This window comes from Lepidothrix coronata, unplaced genomic scaffold (genome assembly GCF_001604755.1).
Source record: "Lepidothrix coronata isolate B3197 unplaced genomic scaffold, Lepidothrix_coronata-1.0 Scaffold259, whole genome shotgun sequence".
NCBI classification, from domain to species: Eukaryota; Metazoa; Chordata; class Aves; order Passeriformes; family Pipridae; genus Lepidothrix; species Lepidothrix coronata.
This window is the reverse complement of record NW_016690439.1, coordinates 883,365-908,300: the sequence shown is the minus strand read 5'-3', so window position 1 is coordinate 908,300 and position 24,936 is coordinate 883,365. Positions and strand designations below refer to the sequence as shown.

The 24,936-nt window shown below is 52.9% G+C and overlaps 2 protein-coding genes across 2 annotated transcripts in view; both read right to left on the bottom strand.

The window, feature by feature from the left end:
• Window positions 1-6,706, bottom strand: part of LOC108507505 (copine-5-like) — a gene marked incomplete at its 3' end in the record, with an annotated part of 10,269 nt that extends 3,563 nt beyond the window's left edge. Inside the window, exons 1-9 of the mRNA XM_017835509.1 lie at window positions 6,607-6,706; window positions 4,781-4,821; window positions 4,309-4,355; window positions 2,710-2,813; window positions 2,163-2,202; window positions 1,954-2,030; window positions 1,030-1,089; window positions 883-946; window positions 113-216 (exon numbers count right to left, since the gene is read on the bottom strand). Of these exons, the coding sequence (XP_017690998.1) occupies window positions 113-216; window positions 883-946; window positions 1,030-1,089; window positions 1,954-2,030; window positions 2,163-2,202; window positions 2,710-2,813; window positions 4,309-4,355; window positions 4,781-4,821; window positions 6,607-6,689 (620 nt within the window). The remainder of the gene's footprint in view (window positions 1-112; window positions 217-882; window positions 947-1,029; window positions 1,090-1,953; window positions 2,031-2,162; window positions 2,203-2,709; window positions 2,814-4,308; window positions 4,356-4,780; window positions 4,822-6,606) is intronic.
• Window positions 6,707-9,168: 2,462 nt separating this feature from the next.
• Window positions 9,169-24,936, bottom strand: part of LOC108507504 (immunoglobulin-like and fibronectin type III domain-containing protein 1) — a 34,079-nt gene continuing 18,311 nt past the window's right edge. The window contains exons 8-20 of the mRNA XM_017835508.1: window positions 24,075-24,857; window positions 22,733-22,857; window positions 21,655-21,796; window positions 20,857-21,153; window positions 19,968-20,267; window positions 18,383-18,556; window positions 16,807-16,935; window positions 16,054-16,356; window positions 14,255-14,343; window positions 12,910-13,105; window positions 11,318-11,617; window positions 10,515-10,841; window positions 9,169-9,716 (exon numbers count right to left, since the gene is read on the bottom strand). Coding sequence (XP_017690997.1) covers window positions 9,703-9,716; window positions 10,515-10,841; window positions 11,318-11,617; window positions 12,910-13,105; window positions 14,255-14,343; window positions 16,054-16,356; window positions 16,807-16,935; window positions 18,383-18,556; window positions 19,968-20,267; window positions 20,857-21,153; window positions 21,655-21,796; window positions 22,733-22,857; window positions 24,075-24,857 — 3,179 coding nt within the window. The 3' untranslated portion in view covers window positions 9,169-9,702. The remainder of the gene's footprint in view (window positions 9,717-10,514; window positions 10,842-11,317; window positions 11,618-12,909; window positions 13,106-14,254; window positions 14,344-16,053; window positions 16,357-16,806; window positions 16,936-18,382; window positions 18,557-19,967; window positions 20,268-20,856; window positions 21,154-21,654; window positions 21,797-22,732; window positions 22,858-24,074; window positions 24,858-24,936) is intronic.

Sequence of the window (24,936 nt, the reverse complement as noted above, 5' to 3'; positions counted from 1 at the left end):
TGGAGGGCTCACTGTAGGTGTTTTGGGGGGGGGGTTGTCCCAGTGTTTTTGGGGGGTCACTGTAGGTGTTTGGGGGGGGGGGTTGTCCCAGTGTTTTTGGGGGGTCACTCACGTCCCGTCCTCGTTGCTCCGGTAGAACACCAGGAAGGGGTCGGATTTTCCAAAGAAATCCTTCTTGTCCAACTTGTTGGCACAAAACTGGAGCGTGGCCACGTCCTGGGCGGGGGGAATTTTGGGGGGGCTTTTATTTGGGGGGTGAATCTCTTTTAGGGGCAGGTTTTTTTTTGGGGGGAGGGCTGGATTTTAGGGGGCCTTACTTTTTTTGGGGGGATGAATCTTTTGGGGGCTTTTTCGAGGGGGGGCAGGAACAGCTTCTTCTTAAGGGACTGGATTTTGGGGTTTTTCTTTATTTAGGGGAGGCTTTTTGGGGGGGTGAATCTCTTTTTGGGGCAGGTTTTTTGGGGGGGCAGAGCTGGATTTTGGGGGGCTTTTATTTAGGAGGAACTTGTTTTTTTGGGAGGGGTGATTCTCTTTTTGGGGCTGTTTTTTTTGGGAGGAACATCTTTTTAAGAGTCTGGATTTTGGGGGGCTTTTATTGGGGGGGGACTTGTTTTTTTTTGGGAGTGAATCTCTTTTAGGGGCAGGGTTTTTTTGGCTGGGAGGGCTTCATTTTGGGGTTGGACTTACTTTTTCTTGGAGGGTGGAGGTGAATCTTTTGGGGGCTTTTTGGGGTGGGGGTAGGACCAGCTTCTTTTTAAGGGGCTGGATTTTTGGGGACACTTTTTTTTTTGGGGGGGGGAGAAGCAAAACCCGTGGTTTTGGGGGTCCCAAAACTGTCCCGTCGTCCCCCCCCCCCAATCCCAAAATCCCCCCTGGGCTCACCCGGCAGTTTCCCAACTCTTCGGCCACGAGGATGATGGTCCCGCATTTCCTCCCGGGAATTCCGCTGCCGGGATGGGATGTGAGGGGGGAGGGGACACGTGGGGACCTCGGGGTGTCCTCCCCCCCGCTGGAGACCCCAAAACTCACCCGCTGGCAGAGGCAGGAGCGGGTTTTCTACCCCGGGAGTGGGGGGTGGTCGTGCCCATCCTGGGGGGGGAGGGCGGGTGAGGGAGGGGAACCCCCCCGAGAAAAAAGCCCTCCCGTGCCCAAAAATGTAAGTCCCCTCCAAAAATAAACATCCCCCTTCCCAAAATCCAGCCCCTTAAAAAGAAGCTGTTCCTGCCCCCCACAAAAACCCAGCCCCTAAAGAGATTCACCCCCCCAAAAAATCAAGTCTCCCCTAAATAAAACAGGCCCCCCCAAAAGCCAACCCCCCAAAAAAATCAGACACCCCCAAAAGATTCAACCCTAAAAAAGCAAAGTCCCCCCAAAAAACCAACCTCTCCAAAAAGACAGACCCCCAAAAAACTCAGACCCCCAAAAAATCCAACCCCCACAAAAGATGCACCCCCCCAAAAAGCAAATCACCCCAAATAAAACAGCCCCCCCAAAAGCCAACCCCCCAAAAAAAACCTAACCCTCCCAAAAGCCAGACTCCTAAAAACTCAGACCCCCCAAAAAATCCAACTCCCCCAAAAATTCAGATCCCCCCCCCCAAAAAAAATCCAGACCCCCCCAAAAAGATTCACCCCCCAAAAAAGCCCGGGGGGCCTCAGGGGGCACAAGGGGACACGGGGACAGGGGGACATGGGGATGGGGGGGGGACATGGGGACACTGGACCCAGGGGGGGTCACATGGGGGTTTGTCTGGGGGGTGGTGACATGAAGACCCTTGGGGACAGTGGGGCCATGGGGACACTGGGGATAGGAGGGGTCACATCCAAGGGGGACACGGGGACACAGGGACACAGTGACATTGGGGACAGGGGGACACGGTGACCCTGGGGACAGGGGGACACGGTGACCTTGGGGACAGGGGGACACGGTGACATTGGGGACGGGGGGTCTCACGTGAGGGGTCTCTCCAGGCGGCCGCCGGCAGCGCCCACGATCTCACCCAGGGTGCAGAAGGCCTGGCCCAGGAAATCCTGGGGATTGGGGACACCAGGGGACACCAGGGGGTCACCAGGGTCACCAGGGGTCACTGAGGTCACCGGGGGTCACCAGGGTCACCGGGGTGTCCCCGTCCCGGGGGGGGTCAGGGGGGGTCCTTCACTCACGTGCTTGGAGAGGTCGGGGCTCTTGGAGTCCACGTCGTACCTGGGGACACAGGGGACACGTGGGGACATGTGGGGACGGGGGGGACACAGGGGACATGTGGGGACACAGGGGACACAGGGGACACAGGGGACACAGGGGACATGTGGGGACATGTGGGGACGGGGGGACAGGGATGGGACACTGCAGGGGCTGTGCTGGGTTGACCCTTGGGTGACATTGGGGGTGACCTTGGGGGTGACACGGGAGTGCCAGGGGCACTGGAGGTAACATTGGGGTGGCCCTGGGGGTGACCCTGGGACCAGGGGGTGACACAGGGGTGACAATGGGGTGACCCAGGGGTGCCCAGGGGTGCCACGGGCACTGGAGGTGACACTGGAGTGACCTGGGGGTAACACAGGGGTGACCTGGGGGTGTTGGGGGTGCTGGGGGTGGCACTGAGGGTGACACTGAGGGTGACACAGGGGTGACCCAGGGGTGACCCGGGGGTGCCTGGGGTTGCCGAGGGCACTGGGGATGACACTGGGGTGACACTGGGGTGACACTCACAGGTCGAAGCGCAGGTTCTGCCGCTCCTCGAAGCAGAAATCCAGCACGAACTTCCGCAGGAAATCGGGATTCAGGGAATTGTCGATGACCTCGGTCCGGCCAAACTGGGGACAAGGGGACAGCGGGGGGGACAGGGAGACAGAGTGGGACAGAGGACATGGGGCGACAGCAGGGACAGAGGGGGGACAGGGGACGTGGAGACACAGGGACACAGAGACATGAGTACATGGGAATACAGGGACATGGGGACACAGGGACATGGGGACACAGGGACATGGGGACATGAGGATATGGAGACATGGGGACACAGAGATATGGGCACACGGGGACATTGTGACATGGAGATGGGGCCATGGGGGCACATTCATGTGGGACACGGGGATGAGGACACGGGGACACAGGGACATGGGGACACGGGAATGGGGACCAGGAACATGGGGACACAGGGATGTGGGGACATGTAGTTATGGGGACACAGGGACATGGGAACATGGGGACATGAGGACATGGAGATGTGGGGTTGGGGACTTGGAGACACGTTCATATGGGACATGGGGATGAGGACATGGGGACATGGAGACAAGGGAATGGGGACCAGGAACATGGAGATGTGGGGATGGGGACATGGGGACAGGGACATTGGGAAATGGGGACACGAGGATATGGGGACATGGGGACGTGGAGACACAGGGACACGTGCACAGGGGGTTGGGGACACGGGGACATGTGCATGGGGGTCGGGCCGTGTGGGCGGGGTGGGCGGGCGGGGGGGGGGGGGGGGGGGGGGGGGGGGGGGGGGGGGGGGGGGGGGGGGGGGGCAGGGGGGGGGGGGAGGGGCCGCCGCAGGTGCCGCTTTGTGCCTGCGGGGCCGCCCCTCCCCCCGCCCCGCCCCCCGCTTCTCACCCCGCAATTAACACCTGCCTAATTACGGGGGCGGCGCCATGCATGCTGATTGGCTGGCTGGACGTGTGCCCGCAGCTGATTGGCTGCCCCGCACCCCAAAACTCCCCAGGATGCTGATTGGCTGCCTGCCTGCGCCCCAGGATGCTGATTGGTCGGCTGTGTGAACCCCATCGTGCTGATTGGTCGGCTCTGCGCATCCCAGGACACATTGCTTGCTGCCGATTGGCCAACTGTTTGGCACCCCAACACCTGATTGGCTGGTTGGTCAACACCCCGCTGTGCTGATTGGTTGGCACCCCAGCACTCTGATTGGCCAGAACCCCACGTGACGATTGGTCACTTGGCCCAGCCCCCCAATACTTGATTGGTTGGTTGGCCAACACCCCAACGTGCTGATTGGTCAGCACCGCAGAGATCTGATTGGCCGCGGGCTGGTGCCCAACATGCTGACTGGTCAGAACCTAGTCTGCTGATTGGCCGGCCCGCAGGCACCCCACATGCTGATTGGCTGTCTGGTTGGCGTGGCCGCTGCTGATTGGTCACTGCCCCGACATGCTGGTGATTGATTGGCCAGCCAGCACCTGAGGTGCTGATTGGTTGGCTGAGTGCCCCCCCCCCCCCCCCATGCTCTGATTGGTTGTCCGAGTGCCCCCCGAGGTGCTGATTGGCCGCCCTCCCACCAATCAGGGCACTCACCTCCCGCCATTGGTGGCTGCCTGGGCGCTGCGTGTACAGCACACACACTGCGGGGAATGGGGGTCGGAGGGACCCAAAACACCCCGAACACCCCAAAATACACACCCCAAAACACCCCCAGGGACCCCAAAACACCCAAACCCACCCCAGAACACCCTTAGGGACCCAGAAAACATCCCCAGGGATCCCCCCAAACACCCCCCAAACACACCCCATCCCGAGACACCGACATCCCCAGAGACCCCCCCAGAACCCCCCAGGGACCCCATAGAACCCCTCAGGGACCCCCAACACAACCCCAGGGACCCCCAAAAACCCCCCAGAGATCCCCCAACACCCCCAGAGATCCCCAAAATATCCCCAGAGACACCAAAACACCCCCAGAGAACCCTAAACCACCCCCCAGAGACACCAACACCCTCCAGGGACCCCCAAAGCACCCCCTGAGCCCCCCCCCGCCCACCCCACTCACGGGGGTCCGACTTGGAGAAGGTGTCCCGGTCTAGGAGCTGTCTGGGGGAGGGAGAGGGAGTGTGAGTGTGAGCTGAGTGTGAGTGTGAGTGTGAGATGAGTGTGAGTGTGTGAGTGTGAGCTGAGTGTGATCTGAGGGAGATAATGGGATTGTGAGTGTGTAAGTGTGAGCTGAGTGTGTGTGAGTGTGAGGGTGTGTGTGATTGGAATGTGAGTGCGAGTGTGAGTTAGAATGAGTGTGAGTGTGAGCAAGTGTGAGCGTGAGAGTGTGAGTTAGAATGAGTGTGTGAGCGTGAGAGTGTGATCTGAGTATGAGTGTGAGCTGAGTGTGAGTTGAGTGTGTGAGAGTGTGAGTTAGAATGAGTGTGTGAGCGTGAGAGTGTGATCTGAGTGTGAGCTGAGTGTGAGAGTGTGAGTTAGAATCACTGTATGTGACTGTGTGATCTGAGTGTGTGTGTGTGTGATCAGCGTGAGGGAGAGCTGAGTGTGAGTGTGAGTGAGAGTATGAGGGGGTGTGTGTGTGAGAGAGAGTGTGGGTGTGAGCGTGTGATCAGTGTGAGTGTGAGAGAGAGGAAGTGTGAGAGTGTGATCTGAGTGTGTGAGTGTGAGATCCGAGTGTGAGTGGGAGGGTGTGCGTGTGTTGTGTGTGTGAGTGAATGTGAGTGTGATCTGAGTGTGTGAGTGTGAGCTGGCTGTGCCCAGGGCTGTGCCCGGGGCTGTGTGTCCATGCCCAGGTGTGGCACTCACACACACCAGGGGCACAGGGGGTGTTGGGGGGCACAGCCGGGTCTTGGGGGGCACGTGTTGGGCTGCCATGTGTTGGGGGGCACAGCCGTGTGCCAGGACACCCCCGCAGGGCCTTGGGATGCAGAGAGGGGACGTGGGGGGTGCAGGGGGCACTGGGGGGGGGTCAGGAGGTTCAGCCCCTCTGGGGGGGGTCGGGCCCATGACACCCCCCAGCCACCCGGTTTTGGTACTGCCCCCAGTGCCCCCAGTGCCACCTAGTACACCCAGTGCCCCCAGTGCCCCCCAGTGTCCCCCACTTGGCCCAGTGCCCCCCCGTACTCCCAGTGCCCCCCACTGCCTCCTAGTGCCCTCCAGTGCCTCCTAGTATCTCCAGTGCCCCCCAGTACCACCCAGTCCTCCCAGTGCCCCCAGTGCTCCTCAGTGCTCCCCACTCCGCCCAGTGTCCCCAGTGCTCCCCAATTCCTCCCAGTGTCCCCCAGTGCCATATAACGCCGGCTGTCCCTGCTCCCAGTGCCTCCCAGTGCTTCCCAGGGGATCCCAGTGCTTTCCAGCACCCTCCAAAGCCGACTCCCGCCGCTCCCAGTGCACCCCAGTGCCTCCCAGTGCTTCCCGGCGCCTCCCAGCACCCTCCAACGCTGGCTACGCCTGCACCCCAGTGCCTCCCAAGGGATCCCAGTGCCTCCCAAGGGATCCCAGTGCCTCCCAGCACCCTCCAACGCCGGCTGCTGACGCTCCCCAGTGCTTTCCAGTGCCTCCCAGTGCCTCCCAGTGCCTATTGGTGCACCCCAGGGGATTTCAGCGCCTCCCGGTGCATCCCAGCACCCTCCAGCGCCGGCTGCTGACGCTCCCCAGTGCCATCCAGGGGATCCCAGTGCTTCCCAGTGCCTCCCAGCACCCTCCAACGCCACCTGCCGCTGCACCTCAACGCACCCCAGTGCCTCCCAGTGCCTCCCAGTGCATCCCAGTGCCTCCTAGTACATCCCAGGAGATTTCAGTGCCTCCCGGTGCATCCCAGCACGCTCCAGCGCCAGCTACGCCCGCACTCCAGTATCTCCCAGTGCCTCCCAGTGCCCCTGGTACCTGCAGGACACGGTGATCTCCACGCGGGTGGCCGGGACGGGGCCGGGGCCGGTGCCCGGTTCCAGGGAGCCCAGGCCCGCCATGCCCCGGCTCCGCCGCTGCCCCGGCACCGGGATCGGGATCGGGATCGGCTCCGCCCCGGGACCGCCCCCGGCACCGCCCGCGGCTCCGGCCCCGACCCCGCACCGAGGGGCTGCCCCGGGGGCTCCTTCGGGACCGGCCCCCCGATCGCCGGCACCGCCCCGGGGATCGCCCCCAAATCCCCGGGATCGCCCCCAGATCCCCGGCACCGCCCCGGGGATCGCCCCCAAATCCCCGGGATCGCCCCCAGATCCCCGGCACCGCCCCNCCCCAAATCCCCGGGATCGCCCCCAGATCCCCGGCACCGCCCCGGGGATCGCCCCCAAATCCCCGGGATCGCCCCCAGATCCCCGGCACCGCCCCCAGGATCGCCCCCAGATCCCCGGGATCGCCCCCAAATCCCCAGCACCGCCCCCGGGATCGCCCCCGGATCCCCGGGATCGCCCCCGGCACCGCCCCCGGGGCCGCCTCCCCATCCCTGCTACCCCTTGGACTCCCGGTACCACCTCCGGTACCCCCCGGGATCAGCCCCGGTACCGACCCCGGATCACCCCCAGACCCCGGTACCCCCCAAATGCCGGTACCACCCCCCCAAACACCCCTGGACCTCAGGACCTGCCGGAACCCCGGGATCACCCCCAGACTCCCGGTACTCCCTGGTACCCCCCGGTACCCCCCGGCTCACCCCCAGACCCATGGGCAGGAAGAGCTTTCTGTGTGGGCACCTTTTGTCTGGGAGGAACCTCCGTCCGTGTTCAATTTTGGGGGTGGGACCGGCAGTTTCAGCGCAGGGCTCCAAAAACAAACCTCGGCCCTTTCTCCCCTTTCTCCCAGGAGTGAAAACCTGTCATTTTTGGCTGTCAGGTGCAGTTTGTGGGCCACCCTGGGCACTCTGTGGGCAGCAAGAGCTTTCTGGCCTGGCACCTTTTGTCTGGGAGGAACCTCCGTCCGTGTTCAATTTTGGGGGTGGGACCGGCAGTTTCAGCGCAGGGCTCCAAAAACAAACCTCGGCCCTTTCTCCCCTTTCTCCCAGGAGTGAAAACCTGTCATTTTTGGCTGTCAGGTGCAGTTTGTGGGCCACCCTGGGCACTCTGTGGGGATCTGGACCTTTCTGTCCTGGCACCTTCTGTCTGGAAGGAATCTTTGTCCGTGTTCAGTTTTGGGAGCCCCACATGGAATTTTAGTGTGTACGTTTAACTGCCCTATCCCAACCCACCAGTTGTTTTTTCCAGCTCACTCTCTCCCCTGTCTGGCTGGGAAAGGGAGGGATAGAGTGGCTGGGTGGGCACCTGGCCTCCAGCCAAGGTCAACCCACCACAAGTCCTTAAATTTTGTAACTTTGAAATCCTTACCTAAACCCTGCTAAAAAAATAGAGAGTAAAAATTAAGGAGGTCAGCAACCTGTGCAGCTGGAGCTTGGATTAGTTTTGGAGACTGTTACACTCTAAAGAGGTAAATCAATAAATCCTGTAATGATAAGATATGAAGACACACTCTGGAGAGCTAAATCAATCAAAGATTAAGTGGAAGTTTAAGTTATCTTCACCTAAAAATTGATGTTGAGGTCTCGTAGCAATAAAATATGAAACTGTTTCAAAGATTGTTTAAGTAAAAGAAGTCTAGGTTACCTTTAACTAAAGATTAATGTTGTAAGAATAAAATGATTGACTGTCAAGGAGAGGCTTGAGATGTTAAAGGGAGTAAAAGCTCACGAAATCCTTGTTTCAGTGGAGTGTTTATGGAAGAGTTATTCCCAACATTACAGGGCTTAACAGTATCAAGGTGTTGAGTTTGATTTCTTTGAATCAAGGTGTGAAAACTGCAGCAGACAGGGGCTGGCATTCAGGAGCTGCCCGGGCTGCCCCCTCCAAAAGAAACACGTACTCGTGGTAGATTTTACTGAATTATGGTTTAATTTCAATAATCTCCAGTTTGTCTGTACAATGTTGTACAAAACGTAACCAAAGGGAACATTTCAGCCCCACGGGAGGGTTTGGTTGTCTGAGGATCCAGGGAATTGGAGTCTCTGATCTGTTCTCTCCTGTCTCCTGGATGCTGTCACAGCAGTACCTTAGGTGCTCAGGCTGTCACACCTCCCTGCACTCCCCAGAACATTTTGCTTTCCAGTCTCCCCCTCTCAGTGGTGGAATCCCCCCACCGTAGCAGGAGGTGTCTGCTGGTAACTCTTATTTCTGCTCAGACATGAAAGGTTTTTAAGGTCTTTTTGCACCAGGCAGAACCATCCCAGCGGTGCCACCAGCCAGGGGCAGTGAGGGTGCAGAGGTGACACTGGGGTGGCAGTTCAGGGCTGGCACAGCCGTGGGGCTGCTCTGCTCACGCTGCCACAGCTGGGGCAGATTGGAATTCCAGTCCTCCCCAGCAGGGCATTTGCACTGTGAGTGCCACCTCCTCCATGCCAGCCTGGTCTGAGAGTTTATCTCTCACCCAGATCGAAATGAGCAGGCAGACGTTCTCTTTAACAACAACATACTGAGCTGCTACTGGCAGGGCAAGACATGCTTTTCCCAGAGTTAGGAGACCTGCTGAGAATCCAGTGGAATCCAAAGGGGTTGTTTTGGCTTAGAAAACCACATGGGAAAGGCCAACTCCAGAGATCTCTGGTGGCCAGAAATGTCCCTGTTGCAGCCTGACAGCAGGTGAGGGCTGTGCTGGGATGGTCTCTGCTGCCTGTGCTCTCCATGGAAAGTTTCATTTTGGCCAACTATTTTTCCTCTCATCTTCTGTGTTCCCAAAGCTTCTAATGTGTGTTTTAAAGGTTTAGTGGAAAGCCATGATCATTACAAAAATAAAAATACAATTCTTTTGAAACATTTTCCCCCTGATTTTGACTAAAATGCAGTGTCGTGTTCAAAATGCAATTACTGGGTGTGAAAAATAAATCCCTTGGGCTCCAGTGAACATCTGAAAATAAATGCACAGGCTTAGGATGGACCAGTCCTCACTGAAACCTTCTCATCCACAGAGCAGGGCAGGGATGTTCTCGGCAGGGTCAAGCTACAGGGCGGAGTCTGGAAATGAGAGAAAGAGAAGTGGCTCAGTGTTGTGATGAAGGAGATGATAAATAGCCTGAAAAGGCTCCCTGGAAAGGGGGAGCTGAAAACTTACAGGGCCAAAAAGACCAGTGTCAGCAAAAGGATGACAGGGATGGTGCCTGTGGGTCCCTTCCAACTTGGAATATTCTGGGAAATCTGGGAAATCTGGGGGTTTAACTGACCCGTTTCTCCACTCGTGTCATCCCACTGAGGGGTTTTGCATTAAAAGGAAAATATTTGACTCAAAAGAAAGGATATTTCACTAGGTACAATCACCAGCAATATTGATCCATAAGTTTATCCATCCTTAGTCAATCCTACTTCTCCTCCATTCCCATCAGGATCCCAGTGGCCCTCACCATGTCCCTCCCTTTCCTCCCTTCCCATTGCCTTTGGCCACCAAACCTTCCTTGTTCCCTCACTGCTCCCCCGCCACTTGCACATCTGCAGGATCTTTATTCTGCAGCTCCTGGACTGGGGATAAACCCAACCAAGATATTACCTCTTATCCAAGGAAAATGGGATTGTTCTTTCTAAAAAATTTGATCAGAGCCAACCCAAACCTCTGTCTCACATAGAAACCGAGTGGTTTTTTTCACATCTGCCTTTCAGTTCTGTTCCATTCTTGATCACTAAAAAGGTAATCAGGAGTTCAATAAAGCAGGAGGCTGCACTTGGCAGCAGGTAGAGCTGCATGGGACCATTTTTGGGGACCTGGGCAGCAAGGACACCCCTTGGCATCCCCCAGGGGAGGAAGAGCACTGTGGATTTTACCTTTGATGGCGAGGAAGGCTCTGCTGGAGACACGACCCACTTCATTGGAGGCTTCCACCATGTATTCTCCTGCGTCCTGCTTGGTGACCCCCAGGATGACCAGGGAGCAGACTCCAAAGTCGTTTGTGCAGAAGTAGTTTGGATCCTTGGAGAGGTCTCTGTTGTCTTTGTACCAGGTGACTTTTGGGGGGGGGTGGCCCCCCACTGCACAGCTCATGTGACACTCACTGCCTGTCACCACCACGTGGGGCTTCAGCGGGACGAGGAACCTCGGGTGCTGGTTTTGGTTGACTCCCCTGTACCTCTGGGGTCTGACCCAGATCTCAGCTGTAAAAAACAAACAGCGACACATGAACACACCCTCAGGTCCAGCTCCCAGCAGGGAAGTTTGCAGGGCTGGTTTTCAGTCAGACACTCGGATGCCAAGAGCCTGGAATTCCACACTGCAATTCCCAGAGATCCTGTGCACCCATGGACTGTAACCTGTGCTGCTTCTCACGTGATCCTGGATTTCACTTTGGAGCCACAAACTTTGGTTTCTGCGACATTTAATAGGTTTTTCCAGGAATTTGTTTTGTGGCAGATTGCCACAATATAAGGGCTGGGAGTGAAGGGACTCTCTGCACAATGTCCCTGCAGAAAGGACAAAACTGGAATTCCTCAGGGTACCTCTAGGCATTCCTGTTCTGGGCAACTAAACATTCCTAGGAGGAGGGACTCATTTCAGGATGGGGTGTTAGAAACAATAAAAGAAACCAAGCACGACAACACACACAGAGAAACATCTGTAAAAGCTGGTTTACCCTTTGCTTTTCGAATCCTCCAAGGCTGCACGGTTTCAGATGGAGCACTGGCTCCCAGGCTGTTCTTGGCCACCACCCTGAAGTAATAATCCCTGCCTGGGATCACGCTGGTGAACGTGAACTTGTTGTTGTAGAGCAGGTCCCCCACCACGCGCCACACGCCCTTCTGGGACTCCCGTTTCAGGACAGTGTAGTAGAGGTTCTTCTCCCACTTCTCAGATGCTGACGGTTCCCAGGTCACTGTCACTGTGTTGGGCACATTCTCTTCCAACCTCAGTGGTCCAGGAGGCTGTGGGATGTCTGTGAGGGGAGGGCAAATAATGTCACAGGCGTAGGGACAGTGGCACAGTACAGAACCCTAAAAACTTGGAGTCTATCCCATGGGGGCTCAGTAAAGATCCCGATCATTGGAAGGGGCAAATTTGATTCCTTCTCCAGCCACACAAACGCTTTTGCCATGAACTGAGCTGCTGCTGCAGAACATGGGCATTGCAGGGAGGAGAGGAGGGTGACAGAGCTGAGCTGCTGCTTCCCCTCCTGGGGACACAGCTCTGAGAGCTGATCCAGCTGGGGCTCCGTGTCCCACAGCCTGTGCTGACCCCCTCAGGCTCTTCCAGAGAGCAGGAACTGCTCCTGGGGTTTGCAGTGTCTGTGTTTGGGACCTGGGCTGGCCCTTTCCAGCAGAGTCACTCTGGAAGTAGAGTTTTAGTCAGTGGATTGCTCTATCCTGCAGACCAGTGATATCATGAAGTGTCCAGACTGAATCCCATGGAAAGTTGTTCCCTAGTTATCCCTGTGCCTGAATGGCCAAACTGCACCACAGCTCACCCTGCCCAACTCAGCTTGGTGCCTGCTGCCTGTTCCCAGTAAATCACAGAATCCCAGACTGGTTTGGGTTGGAGGGACCTTAAAACTCATCTCATTCCACCCCTGCCATGGGCAGGGACACCTTCTGCTATCCCAGGTTGCTCCAACCTGGCCTTGGACACTTCCAGGGATGGGGCAGCCACAGTTTCTCTGGGCAACCTGTGCCAGGGCCTCCCCACCCTCCCAGGGAAAGATTCCTTCCCAATATCCCATCCATCCCATCCCTCTGGCAGTGGGAAGCCATTCCCTGTGTCCTGTCCCTCCATCCCTTGTCCCCAGTCCCTCTCCAGCTCTCCAGCTCTCCTGGAGCCCCTTTAGGCCCTGGAAGGGGCTCCAAGGTCTCCCTGGACCCTTCTCTTCTCCAGGGGAACATTCCCAGCTCTCCCAGCCTGGCTCCAGAGCAGAGGGGCTCCAGCCCTGGAGCATCCCTGTGGCCTCCTCTGGACTCTCCAGCAGCTCCACGTCCTCCTGCTGTTGTTCCCAGGGCTGGAGACAGCTCTGCAGGGGGGTCTCACCTGAGGAGGCAGAAGGGCAGGATCCCCCTCCCCTGATGCCCACCATCCCTGTGGGACCAGCCCAGGGCATGGGGGGTTCTGGGCTGGGTCATGTCCAACCTCTCCCCCACCAACACCCCACGTCCTTCCCCTCGGGGCTGCTCCCAGTCCCTTCCCCCCAGCCTGGACTGACACTGGGAGTGCCTGGTGCCCACAGATGGCAGGAGTTACCTGTGATTTGCACCTGGAAGCTGAAGGTCTCTCTCTTGCCCAGCCCGTTGAGCAGTTCCACGCTGTAGCAGCCGCTGTCCCCGAGCTCAGCAGCCCCGATCAGCAGCCGGGTGGATCCATCCTGGGTTTTTATGGCAGCCCGGTCGGGAAGGGGGAGCCCATCCTTCAACCAGAGCACCGCCGGCTCGGGAGAGCCCTGGAAAGAACAGCACGAGTCACAGCCCACCTGCTTCACCTCCAGATCGTGTCTGTACGTCTGTGCTTTCCTTATCTCATCCCAAAGATGTTCCTGCACCACACAGTGAAGTCATGTCCAGGGTACGGTCCCGAGATGGACCCAAGAGCCCTGATGTGCTCTGACCTTCCTTTGGAACTGTTTTCTTTCTCAGTGTCTTTAAAGATGTTTTTGCAGTAAAGTGTTCAGAACTATGTCAGCCAAAGTATTCTGCATCAAGAACAGATGCCATCAGGAATTAATATTTTCTGTTTTTTAAAAGAAGATCTGTTGGGTTTGGAAAGAAAAAACATCCTCAAAGCCTTTATTTCCCTTGTGCCATCTTCGGCCTCAGTTGTCCCAGAGATCAGGAGAAAGGTCAGCATATATCATATATATGTATTATATTACATAATATTATATAATTATATATAATTTTTATATATAATAAATATATAATACATAATATTATACAATATAAATATTTTAATATATAATATATAATATATTTATATAGTTAATATATAATATTAGTATATAATTAATATAATATACTATTATTATATTAATTAAATCAATATATTAATATAGTAATTAAAATTAATATATAATCGCATATAATATAAATATATAGTATAATATTAATATATAGTATTATATATAATATATATTGTTTATTTAATATTTATATTTTATAATACTATTTATTCCTATATAATTATATATATGCTAGTAAAATTTATTTAATCTATTATAATATATAAATATAATATTTAATATAAATGTTAACTAGAAATATATAATATAAAAATTAATGATTTTTACAGTCTGGCAGAGCAGCAGTGGATGCTGACAGCGTTGCTGAGGTTGGATGGACAGCTCTGTGCCTCGTTTGCAGAGGTTAATGAATGCCCACAACCTCGTAAAACACCGATGCCAACAAGCAACAGCTGAATTCTGCCACCGTTTTCCTCGCCCAGAAAGCACACCCAGCACAGGCAGCCAAAGGATTTGCCCGCTGTCTCGTAAACTGAATTCCATGGCAAGAAAACAGTGGCTCAGTTTTCACGTCTGCCCCCGACTCCCAGCACAGGAACAGGCAGGGAATTCCCCAATCCATGGAACACGTACCTCGAAGGGAATATTCACCCGGATGGGGCTTCCTGCTCTTACCACCAGGAGGTTTTTCACCGTGTCGTCGATCAGTAACCTGGGGGGAACTGGTAAACACAGGGCTTACGCTCAATAGTTGGACATTTACACCTTTCAAATTCCACTGCTATTTATTTATCACTGCGGGCAAAGGAGGGGAAATGACATAAAAATACATTCACAGCAATGTCTGTGTTCGTGTGATGTCTGAATCATGGAGAAATTGGCCCTTTGACACTCTTCATCCCATCACAGGGATGATCTTTGGTGTTTAAATGGTGTCTGGAGACAAGGAAATTCCGACGGACACTTACAAATTACATGTTCAATACAGAGCACAGAAAACCCACAGGAAACCAGCCAGAGTTTATTTCAAATAATATTATTTTAGTATTCAAAATATATATTTTTTTAACCAATATAATATACTATTGTATTTAGTATTTTTCTTTAAATGCCAAATATAATAGTGTTAAATTATAGTTAGTGTTTCCACTACAGAACTTAAAAACCTGCTTCCCAGATGGACTTATTTTACCTATTTACTGATTGATTATAAAAGGAGTCTCCAGGCATAGACCAAAAGTAGACAATTTCCCTTAGGCCCCAAGTTAAGGAGGATGAATCCCTCACAGAATTATCTCATACTTCTGTAATTCTGCAACATTCCCAAGCAGCAAGGAAAAAAAAAGCAGAGCTACAGATTGTAAATCAAGATGGAAAAGTGGAAATGGTAAAAAACTTTCGAACTAGGCAATTAAGAAGTAAAATAAAGCATCCAAAAACCAATCTAAAAATTGGGATTTAAGGGAATGAAATAAAATGCTTAGTTCCACAAGACTGTGTGAAAAGAGACTGAAAACTCTATTTTCCCTTAAAAGAGGTGGGTAGGGATAAGGGATGTGGGGTTTCTGTTTGGTGACTGTGGTAAGGCTCTGCAAATATAAATATAAAAATATAAATGCAAAGAGAAGAGAGAGTTTTGGGGGTTCTTTTGTCCTAATGAGTCTCCAACATGAGCCGAACGCTGTGCTCTGCACATCTGACATCGGGTAAATATTCAGAATTTCCTGGTGATGTGACCAGGTAACAGCAGAGCGCAGGGGAGACACGGAGTGCTCATCATCCTCCTGTCAGTCTGGGGTGTGAAGAAAGCTCATCCCCGTGTCCCACAGCCCTCTGTGCAGCCTGGACCTGGCTCCCCACCAAGGCCCCAAAGATCCACATCGAAATCCCCCCCTTACATGAAGGAAAGGGAAGAGGGGAAAAGGAACCAAAAGACCCGAAATAAACTGAGCTAAAGCAGTATATATATATATATATATTTAAACTTATATACCATTGCAAAAAAACCCATTTACATATTAGAAAGAGAAAACCCCAACACCCCGAAACCCAAACGGAAAAACCGATATAGGCGGATGTACACAGCTAGTAGAGAGCTAGCAAACAAAGGAATCTTCATACTTCCCTTAGGAAAGCAGAACTGCACCACCAGCCATCCCATCCCGAGGGGATGAAGTAACCATCTCCCAGGGCCCACGGCAAACCCCGGGAGCTCAGCGGGGCTGCCCCTCCTCTGCAACCCCAGTGAAGAGCTCTGACCTCTGACTAACTTCCTTCCCCCCTGTAGTAACACTTCTGCTTATGTACAGAAACAGAACGGAATACTGGGATATAGCCACTTTCCCAGTTTCAACCTGGTTGTCAGGAAGGCCTGGACCAAACCATCACCCCCCAGCTGCTCCCGTTCCCCCTGGAAGGAGCCCCCGACTCACCCGCCGGGGCCGCGGCCTCCGCGACGGCCTCGAGCTCCGCGACCTCCCCGGGGCCGCTGTCGTTGAGGGCCCTCACACGCAGAAAATACTTCTCCTTGGGCTGCAGGCCCTTGATGGTGCCCGTGGTGGCCTCTGCAGGGAGGGTGAGGCACTTGGTCCAGCTGGAGCTGTGGGAAGGCCTCATCTCCACCTCGTAGCCCTTCACTTCGTTCCCGTCCTTGACCTCGGGCCTGTTCCACGTCAGAGTGACGCTGGTGCTGTCACAGCTGCTCACTCTGAGCTCCTGCACTTGGCCCGGGGATTCTGGAGAGAGAAATTTTGTTGAAAGTATTTTTTCTAGGATTTCTGTTCCATCTTTTCAGTCACTTCCTGAGATTCCCCGGCGTTCTTGGAGAGCACTGGATACCCACCCTGCTGTCGTGCCCACGCCTCGTCCCGGTTCTTGAAAGGTGGATCTTTGCTCCTGCCAGCCCTGCAGGACAACCCACAACACACCCAACATGGCCTGCAGCCCATCCCGAGTCCTTCACACTGCACAGACCCCACACAGGGTGTCTGCCACACCTTCCCTTGGACATCCCACAGGAAATCCTTCTGCTCCTTCCTCGAGCTCATTCTCAACCCTGAAACATTCCCCAGCTATTTGATCTTTGTCTTCACACACTTTTACAGAGCATTTCAGAAGGTCTGCTCTCCACTAACACCCCCAGTGTGTGTTCAGCTACCCCAGAAGCAGAAGGACAGAGCACTCACTCGTGGGGTCCTGGGCAAAGACGGGCGGGGAGGGGTCGCTGGCATCTCCTGTGCCAGCAGCATTGACAGCTGCCACCCGAAACTCGTACTGCACACCCTTCTTGAGGTTGGTCACCTTCAGCTTCTTGTCTGCAGGAAGGAAAGGAGTGTGTTGGCTCGCTGAGCTGCCCCCCAGCAGGAAAGGAGAGACAACGATGCTGGACCTCACTCTGGGTAGAATTATGGACTGAATCATTCTCAGGAGCTGTAAATGCTGTCATTGACTCCCCTGCCCTTCCCTATCCAAGTGCGTGTGTTCTTCTGGGATGTGTTCATTCAAAATCAAACAGCGCTTGAATCACAGAATCATTTAGGGCGGAAAAGACCTCTGAGATCATCGTGTCCACCCTGTGCCTGATGCCCCCATTGTCCCCCAGCCCAGAGCACTGAGTGCCACGGCCAGCCCTTCCTTGGATAACTCCAGGGGTGGGGACCCCATGACATCCCTGGGCAGCCCCTGCCAAGGTCTGAGCACCTTTTCCAGGAAGAAATTCCTCCTGATGTCCAACGTGACCCTCCCCTGGCACAGCTGGAGGCCGTTCCCTCTCCTCCTGTCCCTTGTTCCCTGGGAGCAGAGCCTGACCTCCCCCGGCTCCCCCCTCCTGTCAGGGAGTTGCAGAGCCAGAAGGTCCCCCCTGAGCCTCCTTTTCTCCAGGATGAGCTCCCCCAGCTCCCTGAGTTCTCCTGCTGATCCTCAGGAGTTCTCTAGACCCTTCCTCAGCTCCCTCAGAGGTTCTCCAGCCCCTTCCCCAGCTCCCTCAGTTCTCCTGCTGCTCCAGCCCCTTCCCCAGCTCCGTTCTCTTCCCAGGACACGCTCCAGCCCCTCCATGTCTCTCTTGAATTAGGTGGTGCAGAACTGGGCCCAGCACTCAGGGCGCAGCCTCAGCAGTGCTGCTGAGAGTTATTAAGTTAGGGATACAGGATGCATCCTGCTTTTCCTCAGGGGATGATCCTAAACCCTTCTATACCTGAGAAGTCCTAACTTGCCCCTAATAGAAGATGCTGCTATAGTCAAAGCACACTCTGGAGCTCAGACACATCACTTGGGTTTCTTTCTATTCCTTGCATTTATAAAGTCCTGTCTGTAGGACTAAGGACAATAGTTCTGCATGTGAAGTGAAAGCTTTAATTCCAGAAACTGGAGACATCAGAGGAGCTACATCCCAGGATGCAGCATGATCTTCTCTGTGCTCTTCTCCAGGTGCCTCCACACAACCTAGAAAAGACCCTAATCCTGCCCCCAGGCTCAGCTGGGTTTAAACCAAGAGCTGGCTTTGCTGTGGCACAGCCAGGAAACCTCAGCTGGGAGAAAAATGGAGTTGAGAGAAAACTCCAGAACACACTAGAGCTGAGAAAAATAGAAGGTAAAACTTCAGACAGGCTAAAATGGCTGCGAGGGGGTGAGTCAGAAGCTCAAGAACTGCAGAGGAAAAACACCAGTGTGAAAAGGTGTGAGATCCCAAGCCATTCCTGAACCCAATTGAACTTTTTTACCTTGTCAAGTGTTCCAGACTGTTCCAGGATTTGGGATACTCACCTTTCACAGGCCCATTGGTGACTGGCAGCCAGGTCATGGTGCCCTTCTTGCGTTTCTGAACGATGTATCCCACGATTTGGGAAGTGCCAGTTTTACGAGGTGCTTTCCAGGATATTGTGACGGTGTCCCTGCTGGCACTGACAATCTCAGGGGGATCTGGGGCACCAGGGGAAGCTGGAAAGACATTGGGGTTCCATTATTAGCAGGTGTATTTTTATTGCAAGATAAAACAGTGTTCTGTGTCATTTCTTCTTCCACTTTCCCCAAGGTATTCCCATGGATGTGCTTTGAAAACCTGGATCCAGCACAGACCTTGTTCCTGAGTTTTGATTTCACAAAAGACCTGCTGTCAGCAGGACTGACAATTCCACTGTCAGCCAATGGAGTGAGGTGTGTCCTTCTTACGTGGTGATATGGTTTGAAGCTGGCTCCCTGCCAAGTCTCCAAACCTTACCACCAGAAGTGCCCCCCCCCACCCCCAACCTCAGGGAGAAAAGGGAGAAAAAAACTAAGAAAAACCTGAAACGAGAGAGAGACAACCAAAGTGAGATATATAAATATATTTACACTTATATACAATTTCACAAGGGAAAGGGAAGGGGGAAGGGAAAAGGAACAAAACTAAAATAAAATATATAGATATCCCAAGACCCAATATCTAACAACTAAAAAGTTAGCAAAGAAGAATAGCTCACTACTCCCCTGGGACAACTGAGAGTCGCTCCGGAACGATCGCCGGCAACCTCTGTCTCCCAAGGTCGACAAGGCCTCACCAGGCCTCGCTCCCCAACACGGCAGACTCAACAGCAGGGAACCTGCACCTCCAAGCCGCCGGAAGGAAAGAGCGAAGGCCTCTCCTCCTCTCTTCTTATAATCTGGCTTACGTAAAAATCGTAGGGAATACTGGGTAAATCTGGACCCTTCCTTGGTTACAAACTGGTCACCAAGGAAGGCCTAGCCCAAACCACCACACGTGGTAGGAACAGTCAGCATCAGTCTTGCTTTTAGTGACAGAAACTGGGACCAGAATGGATTTTTTAACCCTCTGCTAAAGCTTTCAAAATACATAGTCAGTGTAGAAAGAACCAGAATATAGCATTGCTCTCTCTAGTACTGCATTTGTGCTCATGGCTAACCTGTTCTAGTATTTGAACTCATTGAAGGACAAAGAATATATTCAGTTGTTTGGAAACCAGGGGAATGGAGTGGTCATGCTACAAATGCTGCACCTACGGAGACACTGCTTTGCCCAGGAAGCTGAGAAAAGGCCTCACATGTTCCCTTTGTAGCCACACTGGGAAAAATTTCCTTTGATCCGGATGCGTTTTGCATTTCCCCTCTGGAATTGGTTTTCCAACTCAGGATGGAGCATTGCCAAGAAGGCAACTCCTCCTCAGCAGCACCAGAGCCTACAACAAACTGCTGCTCTTGCTGTGCAGCCTCCACAGGTTTGTGTGAAGACCTCACAGCCACCACTAGAGTTTAGATCTGCAGCAACACCCAAAATGCAGTGAGTGTTCTCTGATGTCAGCTTTGACAATGGATTTCCCAACCTGAATTGTGAATTATGAGAAGTTCTCCTCACCTTTGCCAGCTGCCTTCACTTCGCCCGACTCCAGCGCGTCACTCGTCCCCTCCACGTTCACGGCCCTCACCCTGAAGTAGTAGCTTGCGTCTTCTTCCACCTTGTTGGTGGTGAAGGTGGTGCAGCTCCTGGGGGTGTCTCCCAAGGTCTCCCAGTCGTTCTTGCCCGCCTGCTGTCTCTCCACGAGGTACCTCTGCACTGGTTTGCCCCCATCGTCCTTCGGGGGCTGCCACTGGATGGTGATGGCATTGGCAGAGCTCTCCACGATTTTGATGGGTCCTGCTGGTGGTTGTGGCTTGTCTGGAAAGATGGACAGAGATGATGAGTTGGCTCCAGACCCAGATGTGCTCCTGGGTTTGGAGCACACACTGGCTCTTGCTCACCAGCTGTGAGACTGTTCCTGATGGCACAGCTGCAGGATGAGGGCTAGGCACTGAAACTGCCTCTTCCAAATATCCACTCTTCTAACTTTGATGGAAAGGGGGAGCCAGGCCCTTGCTCTCCCTGTTCCCATAAGCACTGCACCAAGTCAGCTTGATAACACAGGAAGAATGTCATTTCTGGTCTCCCAAGAGGGCCCAGACATCAATGGTAGGGCTGAATTTGGCCTTGACACCCCGTTTCAGATTTGCATGTTGAGCACAGTCCCATCTCCCATAGTCTCTCAGTGTTCCAAACTCAGCTGCTGAGGCTGGGAAAAACCAAACCAGACTTGTGCCACCTTATACTAAAGGGCAAGAAGCACATCAGCAATCTTTCCTTGTACCCTGATTTAGTGGCAAAATGCAGTCTTGTTCCTCTTGGAACACCCTGCAGCTCCAAATAAGATTGTCACCAGTGTCAGTGGGTTCCCTGCCTGAGCTCAGCAGTGGATTTATGGGGCTCTTACCTATGACCATGAGCTTTAAGTTGATCTCCAGGACTCCGCTGTCGTTCTTCAGCCTGACCTTGTAATCCCCACAGTCCCTCCTGTCGCAGCTGGGGATGGACAGCGTGGTGTGGGTGTCTGTTTTATCCACACGGATCCTGGTGTCATCTGCCAGCTCCATCTTGTCCTTGAGCCACGTGGCCCTGATGGGCAGACGGCCCTCGAAGGGGATCCTGAGCTTCACTGCCTGCCCGGCCTTGGCCACCGTGGGGACACTGCTCAGGTTCTTGAGGAGAACTTTGTCAACCTGTGGAGGGTCTGACCAGGCGATACAAAAAGTCATTAAAAACCACAATTCAGAGAGGACAAGGCTCGGAGGGAAGGGCTCAGGACGCTGCCAGGAACTCTGAGGATCTCACAACACTTGGACCTTCACTGGTTTTGTGCTCAGGGATTCACAAACTTGTGCTTTGCTACGGGATAATTATCACGAGGTTTTGTGGTGTCACAAAAACCTTCCACCGGAGAAGGTTTTTCTCTTTAGCAACACACTAAACACAAAGAATGAAGAACTGCTCTGATAAAGTGTTCTGTGCACCCCAAAATCTCTGAGTTACCAACAGGATCTATGTGGGAAGGCTCCCTAGTTAAATTTGTGAATACAAAATGCACCAACCTGTACAAAAACCATCTCTCAGTTATCTTGGAATTCTTATAACAAAGTTATCTCCATAACCAACTACTGGTCTCTGATAAAACATATTACATTTAAAGCCCATCAAAGCTCACGTCCTGCATTGGTGGTTTGAACAGACTCACCTTCAACAAAAATTGAAGCCTCAGTTTTCACATCTCCACCTTCAAACCTGTATTTCCCAGCATGAATGTCTTCAGCTTTGTTAATAATTAGTTTGTGGACTAGACCTTTCTTTTCAAACACAACTCCTTGCATGCTTGTCAACTACAAGGCAAAAGACAGAGACCCATGCTTTGAGAAAAAAAGGGGAAAAAGCAATCCCAACTGAAACTGAGATAAGCATTATCAACATAACCCCCACAAAGACTTGATTTTTTTCAAAGATCAATTAAAATAAATGTCAGATCAACCTCCAAGCTCTCTCTTTCTGTTCTTAATGACAAAACTTTTGATCAATGCTTGAGTCTGACACCTCAGAAGTCCTACAATATCATCTGGATCCCACAGCTGGAATCACTCTTCAGCGTTCTTTAGGAACATAGAATAAAGGATATAGAATATATCTATAGGATATGGATATGTGGTGGTGGTGATGGGTTCAAGGTTGGAGTTGATGGTCTTAGAGGTCTTTTCCAACCTAAACAACCCTATAATTCTGTATGATGTCTGTGCTTGACCTCAAGCACTAATTTGAATGAACACTCTCCACGATATCCCCGCCTGAAAGATCCTTTGAGGATTCTTCCCTTGCTTTTGGCATTTTTCTCTCATTCACCCAGGAAAAGAAGGGTTGCATTGCAAGCAAGTGACCACATCATCTCCATCCTTGAAAAAGAATGGAAAACACAAAGCTGGATGTTGTCAAAAAGAATGGGAATGTCTGGTAGCAGGAAGGGAGGGAAATCTTCCTGGGTTTCTATCAGGAAGCAGATGCCCCCATCCCTGTAAGTGTTGGACGGGGCTGGGAGCAGCCTGGGCTAGTGGAAGGAGTCCCTGCCCCTGGCAGGGGGTGGGAACAAGATGGTCTTTGAGGTCCCTTCCAACCGTCCTGGAATTCTGTGAGTCTGTGAATCTTTCCAGGGCCACGCTCTGGCTCAGCAGAGGGCAGAGGGAAGGACACCTTGGCACGGCACTTAGGGAGCGAAGGCAGAGAGCAGAGCATTGCTGACCAAAGGAAACAGTGAGTGGAAGGACACCCACCTTCAGCCCGTCTTTAAACCAGGTTCCTGTCACGTCATCTTTGCTGACGGTGCAGGAGAGCTCGGCTGGTTCCCCCTTCACCACCCGGACTGTGGCCAGCTGCTTGTTGAGGTAACACCGAGGGACTGAACAGTCAGGGGGGAAAATGGGGAGAACATGGACATGGACGTGCATGGGAAGAGAAAAGAGAGCTTTTTAAAACATGTATCCTGTGGTCATGACAGGCTTTTGTGCCCCACACTGTGACCACCTGGGTACCCTCAGAAGGGACGTGCCAGCCTGGCCTGTTCATGGTACAGTCCCACCATCAACCCCCAGGCAACAGAGTCATCACAAATCACACTGTTCAGCTACGGATTTGCTGCTTTATGTCTGTGCTGATGGTCTTGGCTCCCTCTACAGCCAGTGGGGAAAAACAGGCTGTTCCAGGGTGTGGATATCCTGCTTCACCATCCTCTTCCTCTGCACTGACCAGACAGGGGGCTGCCATGGAGGTTCCCCCAAACAGCCCCGGGAATATTGTTCTCCACCCCCATATTCCTCTTTCCCTTTCCAAGTTCTTCTCCATTAACAACCTCATCCCCTCTCTAATAAACACCCCTTGAACTCCAGTTTTGTTTTACTTCCTTATTCATATTTTGTTTGCCTTGATAGTTCCTAACTTGTCAGCAATCCCATTAGGTGAATATTCCCCTTTGGTTATACATTTGAAATTCCTCATTTCTACAATTTTCACATCATCATCTTGCTAGTGGAGCCACAGGTCTTACTCAAACAGCTACAAACACATTACTCCCCTTTTACTATATGAGCACCTTATTATTTCTGATGCTACAAGACAAAAGAGCTCTTTACATTATATAATCCAGTATAAGCAGGCACTTTACATTAGGCCTGACCAAATAGAACCAAATAGAAGCAAAGAATTATCCCCAGAACTTGGAAAACCACAGTTCTTTGCACTAGACGTTAGAAAAAATAAGTTTTAAATTAGCAACAAATTTTAAAATACAATATCAAAGAAACACAATGATATTCCTTGAAACTTTATGGGAATTGGTCGGTTCCACGTGGATGTGAAACGTATTTGAATGAACAGATGAGACCTGATCTAGATCATTTAAGCAAAGATCATTTAAATATTGAAGGCAATTTGATCAGAGCAAGTCGTGTAAGATAAACAGCAAATCAGTGGGAGAATTAGGAAGGGATCACAACCAAATTTCTACACAGAGCTCTGTTTGTCTCACCCATAAAATTCCACTTCTTTGCAGGATCAGGAATGTGAGTGTCCAAATGCAAAGCCCAGGAGCCACCAATGAGCCACTGCACCACCACGTACCTTTGAGATCATCCAGGCAGGACCGTCTCTTCTGGGCTGTACTTTCTGTGTTGGTCGGGAGATCCTTTGCTTTAACATCCAGGTCAGGTTCCTCGTTTCTCTTGCTTGCTGGGGCAAGCCCACCAAAAAGAGCTGACATCTGGTCATGACTGGGTGGACCTTGACCAAAACCACCTGAACTGCTCCCATCAACAGGTCTGTTCCAGGATTTGCTCCCTGCCCCTCCAAAGGCGGAATCTCTGCCATAAAGGGAGCCCAACTGTCCTAAATCTCTGCCCTCACCCCAGACATCTCCTTGACCTGACAGTGACCCTCTGTCACCAAGTGAACCTTGGTTCCCTGATCCTCTGCCATCACTGGCAATGCCCTTTCCATATTCACCACCTGGTCCACCACCACCTCCCACACCTCCTTTACCAAGGAATGAATCCCTTCCATCCCCTCCCAACCTCCCACCAGCTCCTGCACCAGCCCAGGCTCCAGCTGATCCCACATCCTCGCCATAGGGAGATCCAGGGCCCCACACTGCAGAGCCACCCACACCCCCCCCTTCCACGGAAAAGTTCTCTCCTCCTGCTCCCCCTGGATATCCCGGAGCTCTGCCCAGCCCACCGTCCCTGCCACGCTGAGATCCCATCACTCCCTCACCTCCAAAGGGAAAAGGAGCAGCTCCTGCCACAGCCCCAGCTGGGAGACCATCCATTCCATAGGGAGGCACAACTCCTGCACCACCAGCAACACCAACACCAGCCCCAGCTGGGACACCATCCTTCCCATAGGGAGACACAACACCAGCCCCAGCTGGGACACCATCCTTCCCATAGGGAGACACAACACCAGCCCCAGCTGGGACACCATCCTT